Genomic DNA, 19,202 nt, shown 5'->3' on the forward strand with positions numbered 1-19,202 from the left:
AAAGGTGGAAAGAGACAGAAGAGCCAAAAACTGCTGGTCTCTGAGCCGCAGCAGTGGAGTTGGCCCAGCCCCCCTCGGCTGAGAAATCTCAAGCAAAAGTCTTTCCTTTAAAGTGGAGGTGCTGAGGTTTGCAGCTGAGTCCTCCTCCACACAGGCCAGGTGCTCTTCTTGCTGAACCTGCTCTGCAGGGAGATGGGCTGCATTCCTTGGGGTGTCTAAATGGGACGGAGTGTAGCTCCCTGGCAGAGCTTCTGCTTTGGATGCAGAAGGTCCCAGGTTCGATTACCAGCATCTCCAGGTAGGGCAGGGAGAGAACCCACCTGAAGCCCTGGAGAAGTCAGTGTAAACAATGCTGAGCCAGGTAGACTAACGGTCTGGCTGGGTCTTGGTTAGCCATGTTTCCTAGGTCTGTCGAGACATAATATCTGGGGAAGTGAGACCCATCTTAAATGAAGAACTTTCAACACAAGAAAACTCAGGAAAGGAGCACTAACAGGTGACTCCACCCAAGATGTCATGCAAACTGCACTTACTTACCTGGTGCAAACACATTCTACTAGCCAGGACTTTCTCACCCTGCTCATGTCCTTGACCCTTACCTGGTGCTGTTCCTTGTATTTGACCTCAACCAGTATGTCATTAGTTCTTTTATCCCTCTAGTAGAATTGGAGAGTTGGAAGAGACTCTGATTGTCATCTAGACCAATCCCCTGGAATGCAGAAATCTCAACTGATTCCAGATAATGCAGGAACAGACAGATGCAATGAGACACAAAAGCAAGACAAATGCCATATACTAAATCAGCAAGTGCAGTCCTGTTTAGTTTTACATGGTCTCTCCCCCCAGCAATTTTCTTGTTCTCATTCCCTTCTTAAAGAATTTAGAATACCCTTCTTCTGGCGGGGAGGGAATTGCATACAGAGAATGAAGTTCCTTAGACCAGAGCTGTAAGGTAATGAGATGCGTCATCCTTACGCAGGAGGGCACGTGCTGTCTTGGCAAAGGGGCTGTACTTTCAGGCAATGGGAGTTCATTGTTTCAATTCTCCCAGGTTGGATGGGAGGATTTCACCCCCCAAAAAAGTCAAATATGGTGGCGGGAGGAGGGATCTCCTCCACTCCCCCCTGTGAAGAACAGAGCCAGCTAAACTGGCCCAAACATCCAGAGCGGCTTTGTTGGCCAGACTTTTAAGAGAGCACCGTCATGACCTGAGTGAGGGGTTCCCGGTCCTGCAGGTCTTTTGGCTGAACCATTGTCAGCTAGGAGCTGCTCTAGCCAAAGCATTTGCACACACACTGCCTCCTCCTCCTCCTCCTCTGGCATGAAGGCCTTTTTCTGGTTTGGCGGACGGGAGCGCTGCCCATTTGGCTCTCATTTCTGCCTCAGATGGTTCCCGTTTTTTTCCTCTCCCTGTGTTTTGCTTTTTGTTTTTGTATGGAGAAGCCAAGGTTGGAGGGGAGGGAAGAGGAAGAGTGTGTGAATGTGGGGTTGTTGCCTTTTTCTTTCCTTTTCTCTTGGCAGCTTTGGAGCTAGCAATATGTTTCCTATTGATTTAGCCACCCTTTTTAGCTTGGCCTTTTGAGGGCCAGTTGAAAGCCAAGAGCATGCATTTGAATGACGGATAGTATAAACGATGTCTCTCTTGCTCCAATTTCCAGGGCCTTGATAAACGGTAATAGTAACTCTCTTTCTGGGGATAAGAGCTGCTCTATCAAAAAGACCCTGAGTTATAGCCCCCCTTTAATATAGGTTGCGGCATGGCAAGAGGAGGTCAAAATAAAGCATTCGTACTTTAGACTTCAAAGCGTTTCCACCCTCAGCTGGGGGTGGAATAACTTTCCAGATATGCGCAGCACACGTCTTTCCTTTGCATGAGGCTGAAGATCCATTGCAAATAATGTATGTTGGATATTGCAGCCAGTGGACTTATACCAGGATCCAGCACTTTTCTGGGCCTCTGCCGTTTCCCATTAGGAATTTCCCCTGCCATTTCCCCTGTTGCGCCAGACACTCAGTGATAGAAATAAAAGCACATGTTGTCCCAGCTCCTGCACAGGCTTCCCGACTTCCGCTGCTTTGGGAGAAACAGCAACAGCACTCTGTGCCGAGCGATCTAAAGCTCAGTAGCTGAGCTGGCTCTTAGGGGAAAAAAGGAGGCTGCCCTACCTTGAGTCAGCCCAGCCTGCCATCTTGCTCAGCATTGTCTATACCAGCCTTTCTCAACCTTGGATCCACAGCTGTTCTTGGACTACAACTTCCACCATCCCTTGTGAGAAGGGCCAGCCGTCAGGGATGATGGGAATTGTAGTCCAACAGCAGCTGGGGACCCAAGGTTGGAAAGGCAGGTCTACCCTGGCAGAAGATGTCCCGGGTTTCAGGAAAGGGATATTCCCAGCCCAACCTGCAGATGCTCTGCCACTGAGCTACAGCCCTTCTCACGGAAGAGTTCCAGGCTCAGCTCCCAACATCTCCATCTGAAAGAATCTTGGGCTGCAAGGCTGGGAAGGAGAGGTCTCTGCCTGAGAACGTGGAGCAGCCTTTGTCAACCTGCTGCCCTCCAGATGTTGTCTGACTCCAACTCCCATCATCCCTGGGGGCACCCTGTTGGAGAAGGCTGCCCTGGAGAGCCACTTCCAATATGTTCTGGGCTAAGTGGAGCAGTGGTCTGACGTAGACTCCTCCAGACAACCCATTCATTAAACCTTCATCCTAATTTGCTTGCACAAAGCTTACACAGAATTTAGGCGCCATCCAGTCTTCATTGAGCTTTTCTTATTATTTATTTACAAAGCTGTCATAAAACAAAAGAGTGGTCCACCCCAATCGGCATGCAGGATGTTTAAAGTGGATTTGTTGCACTAGGGGCAACAGAATGCTTCTTAATTGGTTTTAATTGGAAACCTAAAGTCCCAATATGTCGGTGTGATTGAATCCCTCCCACAAAGTATTGACAGTCTGGAGACACCCATAGTGCAGTGCATTGTTTCTCAAACTTGGGTCCCCAGCTGTTGTTGGACTACAACTCCCATCACCCCTGACCCCGGGTCCTGCTAGCTAGGGATGAAACATCCGATCAGTGGTTGTGGGGCCCTGGCTGCCCCTGCACATGGCACTCCCCCCCCCTCACTCTCACTTGCCTGACAATCTCAGGATTCACCCCACTGCATGTGGAGCTCTTCGTGGACTATAAAGTGCTGTAGAAATGCCAAGAGTTGTCTCCAAATAAGTTCTACTCAGAGCAGACCTAGTATAATTAATGGACCCAAGTTATTCATGTTCATTTATTTCAATGGGTTTACTGAGTAGAAACAACATGGGCTGCAATCCTAAATATTTTGCTTGGTGGAGACAAACACAGGTTTGCTAAATTAAAAAGAAAACTATTCAAAACAAGTGTTAAATAAATGCTAACTGTTTCTTTGAAGAACAGCGGTGGCCCCGCACTCACCCTATTCATGGGGCCATAGCCGAGCTTTTGTACAAATCTTTTTTTGGCATATTGCTTCCCCATTTTGTCAAGGTACCTCCGCCTTGCTAGCTGTGGGGCAGCCGCCTTCCCTTTGTTGCAAAGGCCCTCCAAAGGGCTGCGATTCCTGCACCCGGGTTCCGTGCGTAGCCTTGGCTGTCCCTGTGGGAGAGTCAAAGAGAGTGCAGTGAGGGGAGAGTTGAAGTCTGGGAGGATCACAGAGAATTACCAAGGAAAATATGCACAAGGCGTTGAAGAGCCAGAGGCCTCTGTGCTGCTGTCTGCCTCCAAGCCTCGCCCTTTGATGCTGACGTGTCTCCCATCTGCTTCATGCCATCCTTTGAAGGTGCAGATAAAAACCATGTTTCACATCTTAAATCATGAAAGCCAGAAAGTGGGGGGTGGTGACATGGATGCAATTTAGTCTCCTGGTTCTCAAAAGTATGAGGTAGGCTTTCCAGGGAGAAGTGTGAGGAGGTATTCCTATATAACACACAGGCATTTCAGGACAGTAAACCCCATTGCTTTGCATCTCCCCTCCCAGCAGAGCACATAGCCCCCTTGAGGGAGCAGCATCCAACATGGTGAGGCTTGGCTAGGAGAATTTTCCATGCCCATTCCTTCCATTGTCTGTCCGGACATTGGTGTCGCATCAAAGCATTGGGGTGTGTGTGTTTCACATAGATCTCCCTCTTGGCTCTTTCCAGGGTCGAAGCCCTGGCACTGTGAGGGCCCACAGAGAGGCCCTAGGCTGCCCCCCTCAAAAAAGTCCTTGGTTGAACAGGTCATTTTCAGTCCCTCAGTATCCGTCTCACCTCTGGCGTAACTCCAAACAGTCCCCATCTGCATTACTAGCAGTTTGAGCAAGTAAAAGCAGACTTTAGAGTCACACAAGTCCCTTCATACGAGTTTTCACGGGGACAGTGGATGCTGCTCCTTTTTTATTGGGCTTTTGCTTTTCTTGAGGGACCTGCCTCCGTAGACCTAAAGTGCTGTGAAGGTCTTGGCAATCCTCATCTCTCCATTGGTCTCAGATATTAGTTGTGCTTGGAAGGACCTTAAGGGCATTTGTTTGTTGGCTTGTGAGCCTCTCAGTAAAGTTGTTTTTACACAACTAAAGGCAAACAGATAATTTGTTCCCTCATTCCTTTTGGGGACGGCCATAGCTCAGTAGTAAAGCACCTGTTTTGCATGCAGAAGGTCCCAGATTCAATCCCTGGCATCTCCAGGTAGGGCTGGGAGGGACCCTGGCCTGAAACTCTTTAGGCCAGGTAGGCTGGGGTGGGCCAAATGCAGCTCCTCGGGCTTCTCTCTGGCCCTGCATCCTCTTGCCAAGCCGGTCCCCTTCTCCCCAGGCCATGCCTCCCGCTGCTCTGCTCTTCACCCTCCTTGCAATCTTCTTGCCCGGCTGGAGTGTGTTCTTCTGTGGCAATGCCTTTTGCTTGCCTGGAGAGAGGATGGAGAGGCTCCACGGCTGGAATGTGGCCTACTGCACAAAGGGAAAAGCCACGTCCATTGCTCTGCCCATGTCTGCCATTGGCATATGCCCCCCACCCCGGCGATGACAAGGGAATGTGACCATCGAGTCGAAAAAGGTCCCCACAAACCCCAGTGTAGGCAAGAGTGAGCTAGATGGCACAATGTTCTGACTTGGAAAAAAGCAACTTCGTTTATTTATTTTTAACTCACGGTTTCTAGTCCCTGCTTAAGTGCAAACACCCACCCGGGTGGGCTAGCAGTAACAGCAGAGACAAATAAATCCAGAATAAAACAAATAAAGGCAACAGATTTAAAAGCAGAGCAGCAGATAGAATCATCTTTGGGTAACGTTTAATCAGGCTTGTTCTTAAACAGTTGTGTACTGTGTATGTAGGAGGAGTACATTCCTGACAGGAGAACCATCTTCAGCCCAGCCATGCTGTCTTGAGGTCCTTGCCTCTGGTGGGCAGCGGCCTGATGAAGCAGCCCTTGCAGAGGGAACAGGAAGCTGCTGACCTCCAGATGTTGTTGGACTCGCAGCTCCTAGCGCCCCTGATTTGGCCATGCTGGCTGGCAGGGCGCTGGAGCCCAACAGCTGGGTCCCACATCCTCTGCTTGGAAGGAACAGGTTCAGTTTAATTACGTTCACTGAATTAGTTCAAAAACATCCAAGCTGCACCCGAGAGTAGTTTTCATTATCGCCCGGCAAACTGAATGTGAATTAAGTTTGGTTTCTGGTAGAACTTTGAACAGTTTCTCATTTGTCTTTCATTCTCTTAAATGTGCTTTTTGGTCTTTAGCGTCTTTGGGCCTTTAAGGCTAAGAATCGTAATTGTTGGAAAAAATAAATTAAACTTCCACTCTGTGTGTGTGTGCTTTGATGTACTCTGAGCCTTCTTAAGTACATTGTATACTTCAGCACAGTAGCTTTTAACATTCTGAATGCTGGGGGGGAGAATAATTTGCATGAACTTGAACTGAACTGTGAACTGAACAAGTTAGTTTTGCAACTAGTTGGGTTTGTTTGTCTTTTTGTAAACTGCTTTGAGAGCCCCTTTGGCTTAAATAGGGACAAGGTATAAATGACCCAAATAAATAAATAAAGTTTCTGATGAGGGTACATCAGCGATTGGTTGCCACGATAAGATAAGACCCTTTCCTACCTGCTCTTCCTCAGGAAGGTGTCCTTCAGATTGTAGCATATGAGTTGCCTATTGTTGTTATTCTCCCCGCCCCCACTGAGCTTTTCGTAACTCAAAACTCTTCAGATCATCCCACAAAGGTTTTACAAGATTAGTTAGATTGATAGAGAATAATTAGCTGCAGTTCATATGTACTTGTGTGAAACTTGATTCCTTTGAATTGTGATTGATAGCTGCATATATGCTCAGGTCCCACTGCAAAGCACTGCGTTTCAAGCGATGGAGGATAGCAATACGAACGGCTCTCTCTTTGCTGCTACATATGCAGTGGCCCATCTGCGCCTGGAAGTTGTTGCTTGATTTTGCAGAGATCACTTGACGTGTGTGTGTGTGTGTGTGTGTGTGTGTGTGTGTGTGAATGAGCCTGATTGTCCGCACAAGGTCACTCAATGAGCATCATGGCTGAATGAGGATTTGCATATGGTTGTTCTGCGGCCAAGCCCAGTGTTTTGTCTACTTGGAGTTCCTTTCTGACTGCTGATTGGCTGTCCCTTTGTTTTCTCTTGCAGAGAAACCAGTGCATTTCACCTCCCTCCCGGAGGGGCCAAAGCTGGTGGGAGAGCCCTCCATCACAACCTGCTGGCCTCCGGTGCTTCCCTACCAAGGTTCAAGGGATCTGATCCGAACCTCTCCACACACTGAGCCTCACGTGTTTCAGTATAATCCTCCAGGTGAGAGAGGTTCAATCAGGTTTGCGTTGCGTTGTTGTTAAATTTGTATACTATCATGTACTGGCTGGATGCAGAGGAATGGTGGGAGGCAGCAGCTAGAGAACCCCCAAGGAAGGAAGGCTCAGAGCCTGGGGATTAGTGGGCAGTGAGTGGTCCCAGGGAGAAGAGGGAGAAGGCTGTGGCAGGGGGGTGGGAGAGAGGTGTCGGAAGCTTAGGGAGCTGGGAGGGTCTGTGTCAGAGAGTAGCCAAGAATCAGAGGCAGAAGCTGAAACAGGACAGTGGGATGAGGGAGTCAGGCTGGTGAAGATGCACGGGTTTCTTCCCCTCCTGCTGCAAGAGAGAGGCATGAAGCAGGAGGAGCAAAGGCAGACATGCAGGCACAGTCTCAGATTGCTTGGGAAAACCCTGGAGATGAGGAAACTTAGGCAGCTGTGGGAAGGCAGGGACCTTCAGTCTCCACAAGTGCTTCATAGGGGCAAGACCTACCAGAGAAGAATTGCTGTGCTCATTAGGCCTGACAGCTCTGAGCGCATCCTGACTTACTCTGAGTGATTTATTGCTGGCTCGCTCCTGACATATACTGCCCTTCATCCATAGATCTCAGGGCAGTTCACACCATAAAAACACAAGATAAAAAAGACATAATAAAACCAAGAATAGAAACCAGTAACCTCCTCCCACAGAACACTTAAAAGGGAATTGGGTTATTGCTGTGATCCAAGGATCACAGGACACTTTATAAAAACACAAACATTTATAACATAACAACAAACAAAATAATAACACCCCCCCACACACACACCTGCAGTTTAAAAGTCATGGATTATTTAGTTAGCCAAAGGCCTGGGAGAAGAGGAATGTTTTTTGCCTGACACCTAAAGGTATATAATGAGGGTACCAAGTGAGCCTCCCTGGGGAGAGCATTCCACAAGTGGGGAGCCACCACAGAAAAGGCTTGTTCTCGTGTTGTCATCCTCCGGACCTCTTGCAGAGCCTCAGATGTTGGTTCATATGGGGAGAGGGGTCCTTGAGGCCCTTGCACTCTGAAGTGGGCTTGCTTTGCTGGTGTGAACAACCTGATGCAGGTAGCAGTTGCCACCATGAGCCCCCTTGGAAAGCAGTTTTCATAATCTGTTGCTTAGGAGCTTTCCATGAGAGACATTCTGTCCCACCGTTCTTGGAAACTCAGTGCTCGTAGGCACGAGGCCCCATGGCGGCAGCACTAGGAACTTGGGAAGCTGCCTTGTACCAGGTCAGACCATTAATCTGTCTAGTACAGTATTGTCTACAATGACTCTCACTGCAGTGCCCCTTATGGGGATCAAACCTGCAACTTTGGCGTTATCAGCACCACACTCTAACCAGCTGAGCTAGTATTATCACACATACAGACACACACACACACACCACAACTGGAAGCTTGAGACAACAAGTGAAGCTGTCTTTCTTTAAAAATATAATTCGAAATTATAAATGCCTCTTGCTTTTTTCCTTGCTTAGTTATTTATTTATTTTTGTATGCAGGTCACTCAATCTCCTTAAACATGCATGAAGGTTCTCGGCCGGGCTTCCAGAGATTGTCCGCCATCTCCAACCCTCCCCCTCTCATCTCTACCAAGCATCCTTCTGTTCTTGAAAGGCCCCTTGGCTCTATTTCCCAGGTAAAGGCTCAGGTGTCAGGGCATGTGGAAGACATTCCTTTTGCTAGGCAGGTCTTTTCATGGCAGCTCTGATCTTTATAGATTCTCCCAGACAAAGAGTATCAGCAGGGGAGGGGTAGTGGTGTAAGGGACTAAGGTGTCATCTGTGTATGTACAGCACCTTGCAGAACTTCATAGGCAAAAATTAGACAGGTCCCTGCCCCCAAGCAGCTTCCAGTCTGAAACAGACAGTGAGGAAAGCAACGGGGATGGGAAGGAGGGAGAGACCAAGGGAGGCTAGCGTGAATCTGGACAGACATTGTTGCCATGTATTTACATCCTTGGTTGCATTTAGGAATATGGATTAAAAGTATAAGCGGGGGGGGGAGGTTTCCCCCCACATTGTGCTTCCCAGACCAACAGTTGTCCATGAGGTTCCTTTAGGAGGTCTGCAGTGTGTCTGTCAATTTGTGACTGAAAACAAGAAGCAGTGCATTCATTGCATTAAACATTCCCATTGATCTTTAATTGTGTGTTTCCTACTTCTTTTATTGTTTAGATTGCATTTTATTGTACTGCAGTTTGAATCCTGCAGAATGCAATAACATTTCCCGCTTTTCCCAGGCAGAGGTCTGTGCTTTTAATGCTCCATGTCCAGGCATTTTCATTCTGTTTTGGGTTTTTTGCACCAAGGGTTCCCCACAAAAACCCATTTTTTAAAGCTGAATTGGAACAAACATCAATTTGGGTTTTCCATGGTTGTTTGCTCCAAATGAGCCTTAAAGAGCAAGTTTTAATGGGAAAAACTCCAGAGCAAAAAAAAGGCTCATTGACCTGTAGCTTTGTATTGTGGACCGTGCCTGCAAAGAGTGGAGGAAAGGTAAGTGTGAATAAGCCCTAAGTGGTCCACCGAAACCCATAATCAGTTTTCAGGTGACTGTGGGGAAATGCTTGTGCAAACAGTAGTATAAACTAAAGGCTACCTGGACTGTTTCATGTGGTTGGCTTTATCAAGCTTTATCCTTGCCCTCAATCCTTGTCCCATCAGTCCTCTATTGTCTCTGTGCAGAACCTAGCACCCTCCTTCCATGAATGAAATATCAAACTGCAGCAGTAATGACTTATTTCAGAAGGTGTGACAGCAGAGCTACTTTGGTACTTGCACCTGTTGCTCTTGTTCCCCTGTAACAACACCCTTTGATGTGCTTTTCAGGGGGTGCCTATCCAGCTCCACACTCCATTCAGCTCTGAGCATGCAAAAGTCCCCATTGGCTCCATCGGCATGGGCCTTCCTCTGACAGTGGACCCCAAGAAGCTGGGTAAGACGCCATAATATTCCCCATTCTGTTGGACTGCAGGGGTGGGGCATGCAGCTGTCGGCACCAGAGCCACAGCTGGCAGCTGGAAGAGAGACTTCACAGTTAAGGAATATTGAGAAATTACGACAGGAAGCAGCCTGACAGCTGCCCCCACCCCCAGTCCACTCCTGTTCTGGCACTGTAACATGGCTGCATGATATGTTAATATTTTCTAGTGCCTTTCCCCGGAGTGAAGCAGGAGCAGCTCTCTCCGCGGAGCCAGGCTGGCCAACCAGAAAGCTTAGTTGTGCAGACGTCGCAGGAGAACTCCGTCCTTCGGGGTGAGGCAGTGGCACTGTGCCCTCTGAGGTTCTTGTTCCCTGGGCAGGGGGGGGGGGTCACTTGCAGCGTCCCTCTCTGAAGCTGCCATGTACAGTCTTGAGAGTTGCATCCCAGCATTTTTGATGGCGTTGCACAGGATTCTTGGAAACATAGGAGGCCGCCTTATGCTGAATTAGAACATCATCATCATCATTATTGCTATTATTTGTATACTAGCTTTCATCCAAAGATCCCAGAGTGGTTCACAACATAAAAATACAGAATAAAACCAGCAGCTCTCCAGGATTTCAGGCCAGAGCCTTGCCCTGCCTGCCTGGAGATGCTGGGGGTGAACAGGGGACCTTCTGCATGCAAAGCAGATAGATACTTCCCCACTGAGCTGCAGTCCTTCCCAATGTTTCTTCAGTGTCCCTGAAAACCTTGCTGCTCCAAGGAGCTGTTTGCATGGCTTATACAGCTGGGCGGACGCTGTCTGGCATACTGGACCAACAGTGGCCTTGCCTGCGTGCAACAGAAGAGTTCAAATAGGGAAATGTCCATGGCTAAGTTGTTTCTTCCTAAATGTCACCTCTGACCTCCTAAGTGTCCAGAAGTGCTCTAGAAACTGGCACATGTTAAAAGCAGGGGTGGGGCCGGGGGATCTCAGGCTTGGGGGCCAGTTGCACCTCTCCGGGCCCCTGTCCTCTCCAGGCCACCCCCCTCACTGCTTCTGCTTCATTCCCCTGAGTGTATTCACATGTCTAGAATGGGCCCTTGAAGTCTTGGTTGCCTGAACAGGAGAGCAGAGAAGGGTGTGTAGAAACCAGAAATTTACACCCATTGCCCTGCCCCTTTTTACTTCTGGCCACGCCCACTGCTGGCATGTGGCCCTCAGGAGGTTGCCCAGGTTCTGATGCGGCCCTTAGAAAAAACTGGGAAAAGTTTCCCCACCCCTGTCTAAAAGCACCACCCTATCCGCCAGTGCCTTAATTTGCAGTGCCTGGGCTTCCTCCAGGCTGGCGGCATTTTTGACATGGTTGTATCCTGCAGGAACATCCCTGGGCTCGTTGTCGGGAGGCAGCATCACGAAAGGCACCCCAAGCCCACGGCCGCCATCGGAGTCTCCCATCACGTATCGAGGATCCATCACACACGTAGGTCTCTTCTCTGCTTCCAGGGGTCAGTGAAAATTGGGTTGGAACTTCCTCAGGAGGCAAGCTTCCCTGAGAAAGCGCTTGTCCACCTCCCCTCTCCACCAGGGAGACCTGTGTACTTGAGTGCATTTCTCAATTTGTGCAGAGAGGCTGTGGAGCCCAAGGGGCCCAGGTCAAGGCTGAACAACACATGGGAGTTCGCTGACAGATGGAAACCCTGAGGGTCATCTAGTCCAGCCCAATGTGAAAAGGCTTGAGAAGCCTGATAGAACAAAGCGCTTTACCACCAAGGCATCAACCTTGCTGAAGGGCGCAGGGCAGGGAGGTGGATGTGTCAAGAGGGGCACCCCACAATCGTTCTAACTGCAACATTTAACTTGGTGCACTCTTGCCCCATAAGCTTAGGAGCGATGCTTTCTTGGCTGGAAACTCTGCTTCTCTCGTGCCATCGGAGGGTAAATGCATCTATTTGTGGCCCAAACCAGATGCTTGGATTAGGCATAGGATGAAGTTCCATTCTTCGGAGCGTCTTCATGAAAAGGAACGTTAGCAGGTTGTGTCCTAAGTAGGACTGGCTCAAAATATAGTCTTGTTATAAACTGCCCTGTGAACTTCTATTGTTGGGTGGCATGTAAATGACTAAAATAAATAAATCTCTCCCACCTTTCTCCATGTGAAACATCCAAGGCAGTTTACAACTTGATAAAATAATTTATTTCAGTTTTTAATTACATAATTTTTACTAGCAATATTGATATTCTAGGAATTGTTATTCCTTGGAAGTGCATGTGTAAATATATTTTTCCCCATGTTGCAATTATAAACCTCACAGTGACTTACTGAAGTGGACCTGGGTCTTCTTTTTATTATTCCTTATAAAGTTTCATTTATGTTCTGGAGAGGTACAGCTTGAGCAGCACAAATGATAACCAGTTACTTGTACCAGGCTCTGCCCTCCCTCTCTGATTTATTGAAATACTGACATTCTGAATTGGCACAGAAAGAGAACAATGCATGTAACAGGCCCCCACCTTCTCCCGGGTCCGCCCCTGCCTTGTTAGCAGGAGAAGTAGACTAGGCTCTGTGAGGAAATGCAAAAGGAACAAGGTGGGCAACGAGCCATTCTTTTACGGCTCTCTGGCTTTGGTCTGCCGCTAATGTGGGTAAAGGCTTGGCGGCTCCTAAAACCTCTCTCCCCAAATCAGTGTATCATTTAGTAGGCAAGGGAAACAGAGTGGGCTGCCAAATGGGTTGGGTCTTCTTCCAGGCGTTGTCCCTCGGACACACACACACACACACACACACACACACCAGAGAGATCCGACTGCCATCCGTCATCTCCAGCAGCAGGATCCCTGCCAAGTGGGTGATCACTTTGGGCTGCTGAGTTATTGCTTTATCTGGAAACCGAGCAGAGAGAATCCGTTTCCCTTAGAGATTTTTCGCTGGCTGGTGTTCAGATCTATAAAGCTGCTTTATAAACACTCTGGATTCCACTGCCCTCACTTTGGGCTCCTTATCTGGGAAGGATAAATAAGAGCTCAGCTGCCGCTAGAAGGCCTGTCACTGGGAGATCCAGAACTGCACTCGCTCCGCCTCCTCAAACCAGGTGCCCCTTGGCTTTTCTGATGAGCTTGCTAGCAGGGGTGAAGCTGCTGCCCAAAACTGCTGCAGAAGACGGCAGAGGCGAATAATAATGGCTGAGGTTGGCTTCCTTTTAGTCTAATGCTGGTTTTAAAAAATACTGAAAACTGCGCATCAGCTCAAAACTATAGCAGTTGAAGTGCTTTAACCCATTAATCATTCACACCTAAAAGGTAAAGGACCCCTGACAGCTAAGTGCAGTCGCAGACAACTCTGGGGTTGCGGTGCTCATCTCGCTTTACTGGCTGGGGGAGCTTCCGGGTCATGTGGCCAGCATGACTAAGCCGCTTCTGGTGAAACCAGAGCAGTGCATGGAAACAGCATTTACCTTCCCACCAGAGAAGTACCTATTTTTCTACTTGCACTTTGACGTGCTTTCAAACTGCTAGGTTGGCAGGAGCAGGGACAGAGTGACGGGAGCTCACCCCGTCGCGGGGATTTGAACCGCCGACTTTGTGATCGGCAAGTCCTAGGCTCTGTGGTTTAACCCACAGCGCCGCCCGCGTTAATCATTCACACCTACTGGTTCTTAAATTGCCAATGTCACACCCCAACCATTAAGATTTGCATTCAGTTTTAAATCCTATTGATCATATCTTACTTCCTCAAACTCAATGGGCTGACCAAGGATGGAGGATTTCTGTCCCATGTAGAACAACTCTGCCTTTGCAGGAGTGTGTGTGTGTGGGGGGGGGTACATCTGGGGCTCAGAACTGATCCTTTAATGGATGCTTAGACGTCACTTGCAAGGTGCTGACATTCACGATGCTGGTTTGGGCTAAGCGCACTCAGCTGGCTCCCTGCCTTGAGGCAGTCTTCAACAGTTCTACCCAGCTTGGGATGCCTGCCAGTCCTCTCTCTGTCTCTTTCTGTCATTCTCTCCCTCTCTTGGTAGCTCCCCCCCCTCCATTATCTTTCTCTCTGCTACTTCAGCTGCTGGAAGGGGGGGGGGGAGTAGCAAATTACTGTGCGTCCCAAGTTGGAGTTGAAGGTGGTTGCTAATCTTTTCTGCAGCACTTAATGCTTTGCTACAGCACCTTAATGCAATAGAATTCCTTCACTGAACATTTTCTGTGCTTATTTTGCAGGCACATGTATATTTTGTTGGGTGAAATGAAGCCCCCATTGTGCTTCCAACTTCCCGATACATATATATCACATGTCCATGTAATGAAAGGCTTTGTGTTAGGCACTTAATACACATGGTGATTTATGTACATTTGCACACTGTTTCCTACACAGAAGGACTTTAGATTGGCAGTGCCCTCTTGCGCACAGTGCTGTGTGGGTGCACACCCACCCACCCACCCAACATCCTCCAGGGCTAATCATGGTTTCTTGTTGCTTGGCTGCGACAGCCAATACTACCCATTCATAAGCCGCATGTGCAGAATGCAGATGCTTAAAGGTGAGTTGTGCTCTCCACAGCCATCTGTCACCCCTCTCTTTTCAAATCCCCTCTGAGCACATCTGCTGTAAAGGGGAAGTTCAGCTGAAGGTGTAGAAAGCTGCCACCAAATGTTTTCAGTCAAGCTGGGCTAACAGGCGTGGTACTGAAAACAGCGCCATTGTGCCTCTTGCGCAGGAACAGCGCACTCCATTTACATTGAACAGGGAAGCTCTCAGAGCAACCTTCAGCGATGTGTTAAGAGCTGGATCACGATATTCTTGATTGCTTCTTTCTGGTTCTGTGTCTTGAGTCCTGGCGGGGCATTGTTCATCTCTTTCCAATCTCCATTCCTTAAGCCTTACCCCCTGGAGCCATCAGTTCATAGAATCATAGAATCATAGAGTTGGAAGAGACCACAAGGGCCATCGAGTCCAACCCCCTGCCAAGCAGGAAACACCATCAGAGCACTCCTGACATATGGTTGTCAAGCCTCTGCTTAAAGACCTCCAAAGAAGGAGACTCCACCACACTCCTTGGCAGCAAATTCCACTGTCGAACAGCTCTTACTGTCAGGAAGTTCTTCCTAATGTTTAGGTGGAATCTTCTTTCTTGTAGTTTGGATCCATTGCTCCGTGTCCGCTTCTCTGGAGCAGCAGAAAACAACCTTTCTCCCTCCTCTATATGAGTTCTTTGTAAAGACAAACATGTTCTCCAAGCAACCATCCCGGTAGCTCAGCAATCTGCTCACCTGATATGTCTTCCTGAATCAAGGAGGGGTAGGATTAAAATATGTGGCCTAACTTCTGCCCCCCCCCCCAAACAAATGCCACTTATACATAAGATTGCATTCTGGTAGTCTTCACTTACCTAGATTTGATGCCTGAAGAGGGCAAGGTGTGATCTCAAATCTGTGTCTGGGATTGTGAATAAGGAAGCAAGGGGTGTCTTTGTGGAATGTCCTTCCTTCTGCAACAGCCACAAGTATCTTTAGATAACTTGAGCCATAAGATTCAACCCTGTTTTTACATGATTGAGTCTTATGATTTCTGCTGTATTCACTTCTATATGGTTTTATGAGTTTTTATATTGCTGTGTTACTGCTTTTAGGTTGTGGTTCTGTTTTAATTATATACTGTTTGTATTTTAGACTATGCACTCATTAGAGATATTAAGCGTTATAGAAATGCTTTTAAATAAACAAGCAAATATTTTTCTAGAATACATCGGTAGATCATGAGACTTAATCTCATGGGTTTGAGCCCCACACTGGGGGGCAAAAGATTCCTGCATTTCAGGGGGCTGGACTAGATCAGTGTTTCTTAACCCTTTTCCAACCGTGACCCCTTTCTGACCTTGTTTCCTTCCTGTGGCCCCTGTCCTACCGGTAGAAATGTTTTGTTTGTAAATAGAACATATTTTATTTATATTTTTTATAATGTATGCAAAATACAATTACATCAAAATTGATTTCTCAGTCAATGGGTCCCTTGTGCTTGGTGACAAGAAAAAAGGCTTCTTTATATCTGGTTATATTGCTGTGAGGACAAGATCACCTCCTTTCACAGTAATACTTGCACAAAGAAACAGCCTCCCCCCCCCCACGCACCCTGCTGCACCCACGCACCTTGCCCGTGACAAAGGAGATGCAGGCAGCATGGAGTGCGAAATGAGAGGGAGAAGGAAGAGGAAGGGACGTTGCTGCAAAGTGCGCGTGGCGCTCCATCCACTGGGAAGCACGGTCACTTTCTCTTCACTCTACTCTGTTTTCTATTTTCTTCACTTCTCTGGTTCTGTGTGGTCCTTTTATTCCTTTCCCCAAATCAATAATTGCTAGGGAAGGTGGGCCTCAGGAGAACTTCCTCTAAGCACAACTCCTCTACTCCTGTGCAGATTGTGGCTGGCGGTGGGTAGGACTAGAACTCAGTGGTAGAGCACATTCTTTGCATATCCCATGGCCCAGATTTTACTCTCAGCAACTCAGACAAAAGGCTCTCAGGCACCCAGACTGGGAAGGTGGCTGCAGCTGATGAGATTTGTAGTTCATCTGGATGGCACCAGGTTGAGAACGACTGGAGGAGATCGCCAATGACCTGACTTAGCACAGAGCAGATTCCTCTTTTAAGAGGCATTTGCTTCTACATATTCAAAGGTGTGTCCCAACTATGACTAATGGAAGCTGATTTTTGAAATGCACAAAGGCATAAATCCCCACTGGTCCCTTTTCTACAATACAGAGGTTCAGGGTCAGTGCAGGGAGAAGGAAGAAATCAAAGAAACCTGGAGAGGTGTGGGTGTGCGTGGGTGTTGGCATCCATTTCAGCTTCACATACAGAAAGTCTACCGTACCAGGTCTCAGGCTTGCACCATCTTCTTGAATTGTGGTGCCTGTCATTTCCATCTTCCTCTCACCTTATCTCTTCCCAGCAACCTAAGATGAAACACTTAAACTTCGCCACCCCCACCCCCCACTGTCCTGGACAAAACTCAGTCCACAGTTATTGTGCCCATCAATAATTAAGCTGTACATATCTATTGGTTGTGACAGCAAGTGGCATTGCAGGATGGAGTTTGCTTGTCTTTCTCCCCTTTGTCCAGCTTGCCTGTTGGAACAGTGTGTTCATCTGTGTGTGTGTGTGTGTGTGTGTGTGTGTGTGTGTGTGTGCGCGCGCGCGCTCGTATTCCCACTCTGCTTCTGCCTTAATTGTTTATGACACTGTTAAATATGGATCTTGGTCTCTTTCCAAGGGTACCCCAGCCGAAGTTCTGTACAAAGGAACCATTACCAGGATAATCGGAGAAGACAGCCCCAGCAGAGCGGAGAAAGTGAGAGAGGACGCCTTGCCCAAGGGACACGTCATTTACGAGGGGAAGAAGGGACATGTCCTGACCTACGATGGTGAGTCAAAATTCCTCTCTGGCACCACTTGTGAGAGAAGGCTTTGAATGACGGAGCCAGTAGCATCCCTTGAAAATGAGGCAGGATATGTTATATAGGAGTGGCAAAGGGGTTAGTAATATCAGCCCAGCTCAGACATAACACTAAGGTGTGCTTGAGTTTCTTGCTCAAACCCTCCCTTCTCCCTCAACTAGTGCTATAAGAGGAGGTTGGAAGTTTCTGCTTCCAGTTAAAATTATAACTTTGGTTTGGATTTGATATCCTGCTTTATCACTACCCGAAGGAGTCTCAAAGCGGCTCACAATCTCCTTTCCCATCCTCCCCCACAACAAACACCCTGTGAGGTGAGTGAGGCTGAGAGACTTCAGAGAAGTGTGACTGGCCCAAGGTCACCCAGCAGCTGCATGCAGAGGAGTGGAGACGCAAACCCGGTTCGCCAGATTACGAATCTACCGCTCTTAACCACTACACCACACTGGCTCTCACCACACTGGTTTGTCAGTATATCTGGCAAAGACAAACTCTGGCGTTTTTTAAAGTATTGTTTATTCAAACAAACCAAGATCAAACCATGGTTTCCAGTCCCAACTTATTTCAATACACCATGGTTTAGAGACTAACCACATTTCCCAGTTCAGGCATATCAACAGACTGTATTTCATTTAAACCAGGGAGAGATTGTTTCCAATCTGCTCATAAGGCTATTGCTGTGGTTTAGTGTTATCTCTGAATCAGAACAATGTGTTTCTTTGGAGAACCTATTGACATACCCATCACAGAGAAGCCCCTTCCAAGGACGGGAAAGAAACCTTTGGGGCCTGGTGTGCCTACATGGCTTTGTTTTCAGAAAGCTTAGCAGTCATTTGAGCATGTGTATTTCCTGCCTCTTTCCTCTTTGACTGTATTTTGAAGCAGACCACAAAGGAGCCCAGCAGGTCAGAAGCAGCAGAGGGAATTAATCAAAGCTCACCTAGCAGGCAGCTGGGCCACGGGAACCTCTCCTGCCCACCTGTTTCTCATGCTTCCATTAAGCTGCAAAAGGTAGAGAGAACAGTCCTGTGGTAACCAGGCATAGCAGGATTGCCTGCTTCCATATAAACCTGCTGACAGGCCTTGTAAGGTCATGCCTATTGGAAGTCATTTACAAGAGCCAGAGGCAAGTATCGTTCTGGTCAGAGTGAAGCCAGGGCAGTGAACGAATATTTGGCAGGTTAGGCTGAGAGAGTGGGCTGCTTCTTGATTTGCCCCAGTTGGCAGAATACTCGATGAATGGGATAAACCTTGCAGGCCGTATTTTGGGCCCAGCAGTGCGAGTGCAAGGGCTGCAGAATATGCAGATTGGCAGTGGTGTGTGATGTCACGTGCCTTGCCTGCCCTGGCAGCGTGGCAAGATGCAACTGTGATTTCGTGAATATCTGTTTTAATGCACTGCATCACTTTTTGTGCTGATCACAGTTGAGAGGTAAGAGCCAGATCCTAATCTGTGTTGCCCCATATGCCCTTCTGCATCTCTCTCACAAATCAGCAGCTGCACCATGCCTATAAGTTACACATCACTCCGAATGGATGGCTTCCTTTCCCAGTAACATTTTTCCATCTGCCTCCACTTGTCTTTGCTACAGAGCTAAAGCCAGGCCATGTGAACAGCACTGCCATGTTGGCTGCCAAAGGAGAAGGGTCGGCTTTTAGACCTTTGCTCTGGGCTCGTCTCCTCACCTGGAGAAGAGGATTATCAAGGGTCCTAATAATAATAATATAATAATAATTTATTATTTATACCCCGCCCATCTGGCTGGGTTTCCCCGCTACTCTGGACGGCTTCAAACAGAGACAGTCCGCAGGCAGGTAGGGTCTCTGCCTGCGTACCAGATGGAGCTGATAAAACAGCTGCCCTGGACACAGAATTGGCCTGCGCCTCCATGGACAGCTGTGAGTCCAAAGTGACTTCCAGGCTGTGCACCTGGTCCTTAGCTTTTCTGCTGTGGACTTCATGCATGTGGGCTGTGAGTGTCGATCTGGCCACTGTCACCCCAGCTGTACT

At 48.1% G+C, this 19,202-nt stretch overlaps 1 protein-coding gene across 23 annotated transcripts in view; it reads left to right on the top strand.

Annotated features, from left to right (window-relative positions):
* Positions 1-19,202, top strand: part of NCOR2 (nuclear receptor corepressor 2) — a 389,949-nt gene that overhangs the window by 321,163 nt on the left and 49,584 nt on the right. For all 23 annotated transcript variants that reach the window (XM_081174437.1, XM_081174422.1, XM_081174418.1 and 20 more), the window contains 6 exons: positions 6,657-6,818; positions 8,343-8,479; positions 9,672-9,777; positions 9,993-10,097; positions 11,128-11,231; positions 17,011-17,161. In XM_081174437.1, coding sequence (XP_081030563.1) covers positions 6,657-6,818; positions 8,343-8,479; positions 9,672-9,777; positions 9,993-10,097; positions 11,128-11,231; positions 17,011-17,161 — 765 coding nt within the window. The remainder of the gene's footprint in view (positions 1-6,656; positions 6,819-8,342; positions 8,480-9,671; positions 9,778-9,992; positions 10,098-11,127; positions 11,232-17,010; positions 17,162-19,202) is intronic.

Source organism: Podarcis bocagei (genome assembly GCF_964188305.1).
Source record: "Podarcis bocagei genome assembly, chromosome: 16".
NCBI classification, from domain to species: Eukaryota; Metazoa; Chordata; class Lepidosauria; order Squamata; family Lacertidae; genus Podarcis; species Podarcis bocagei.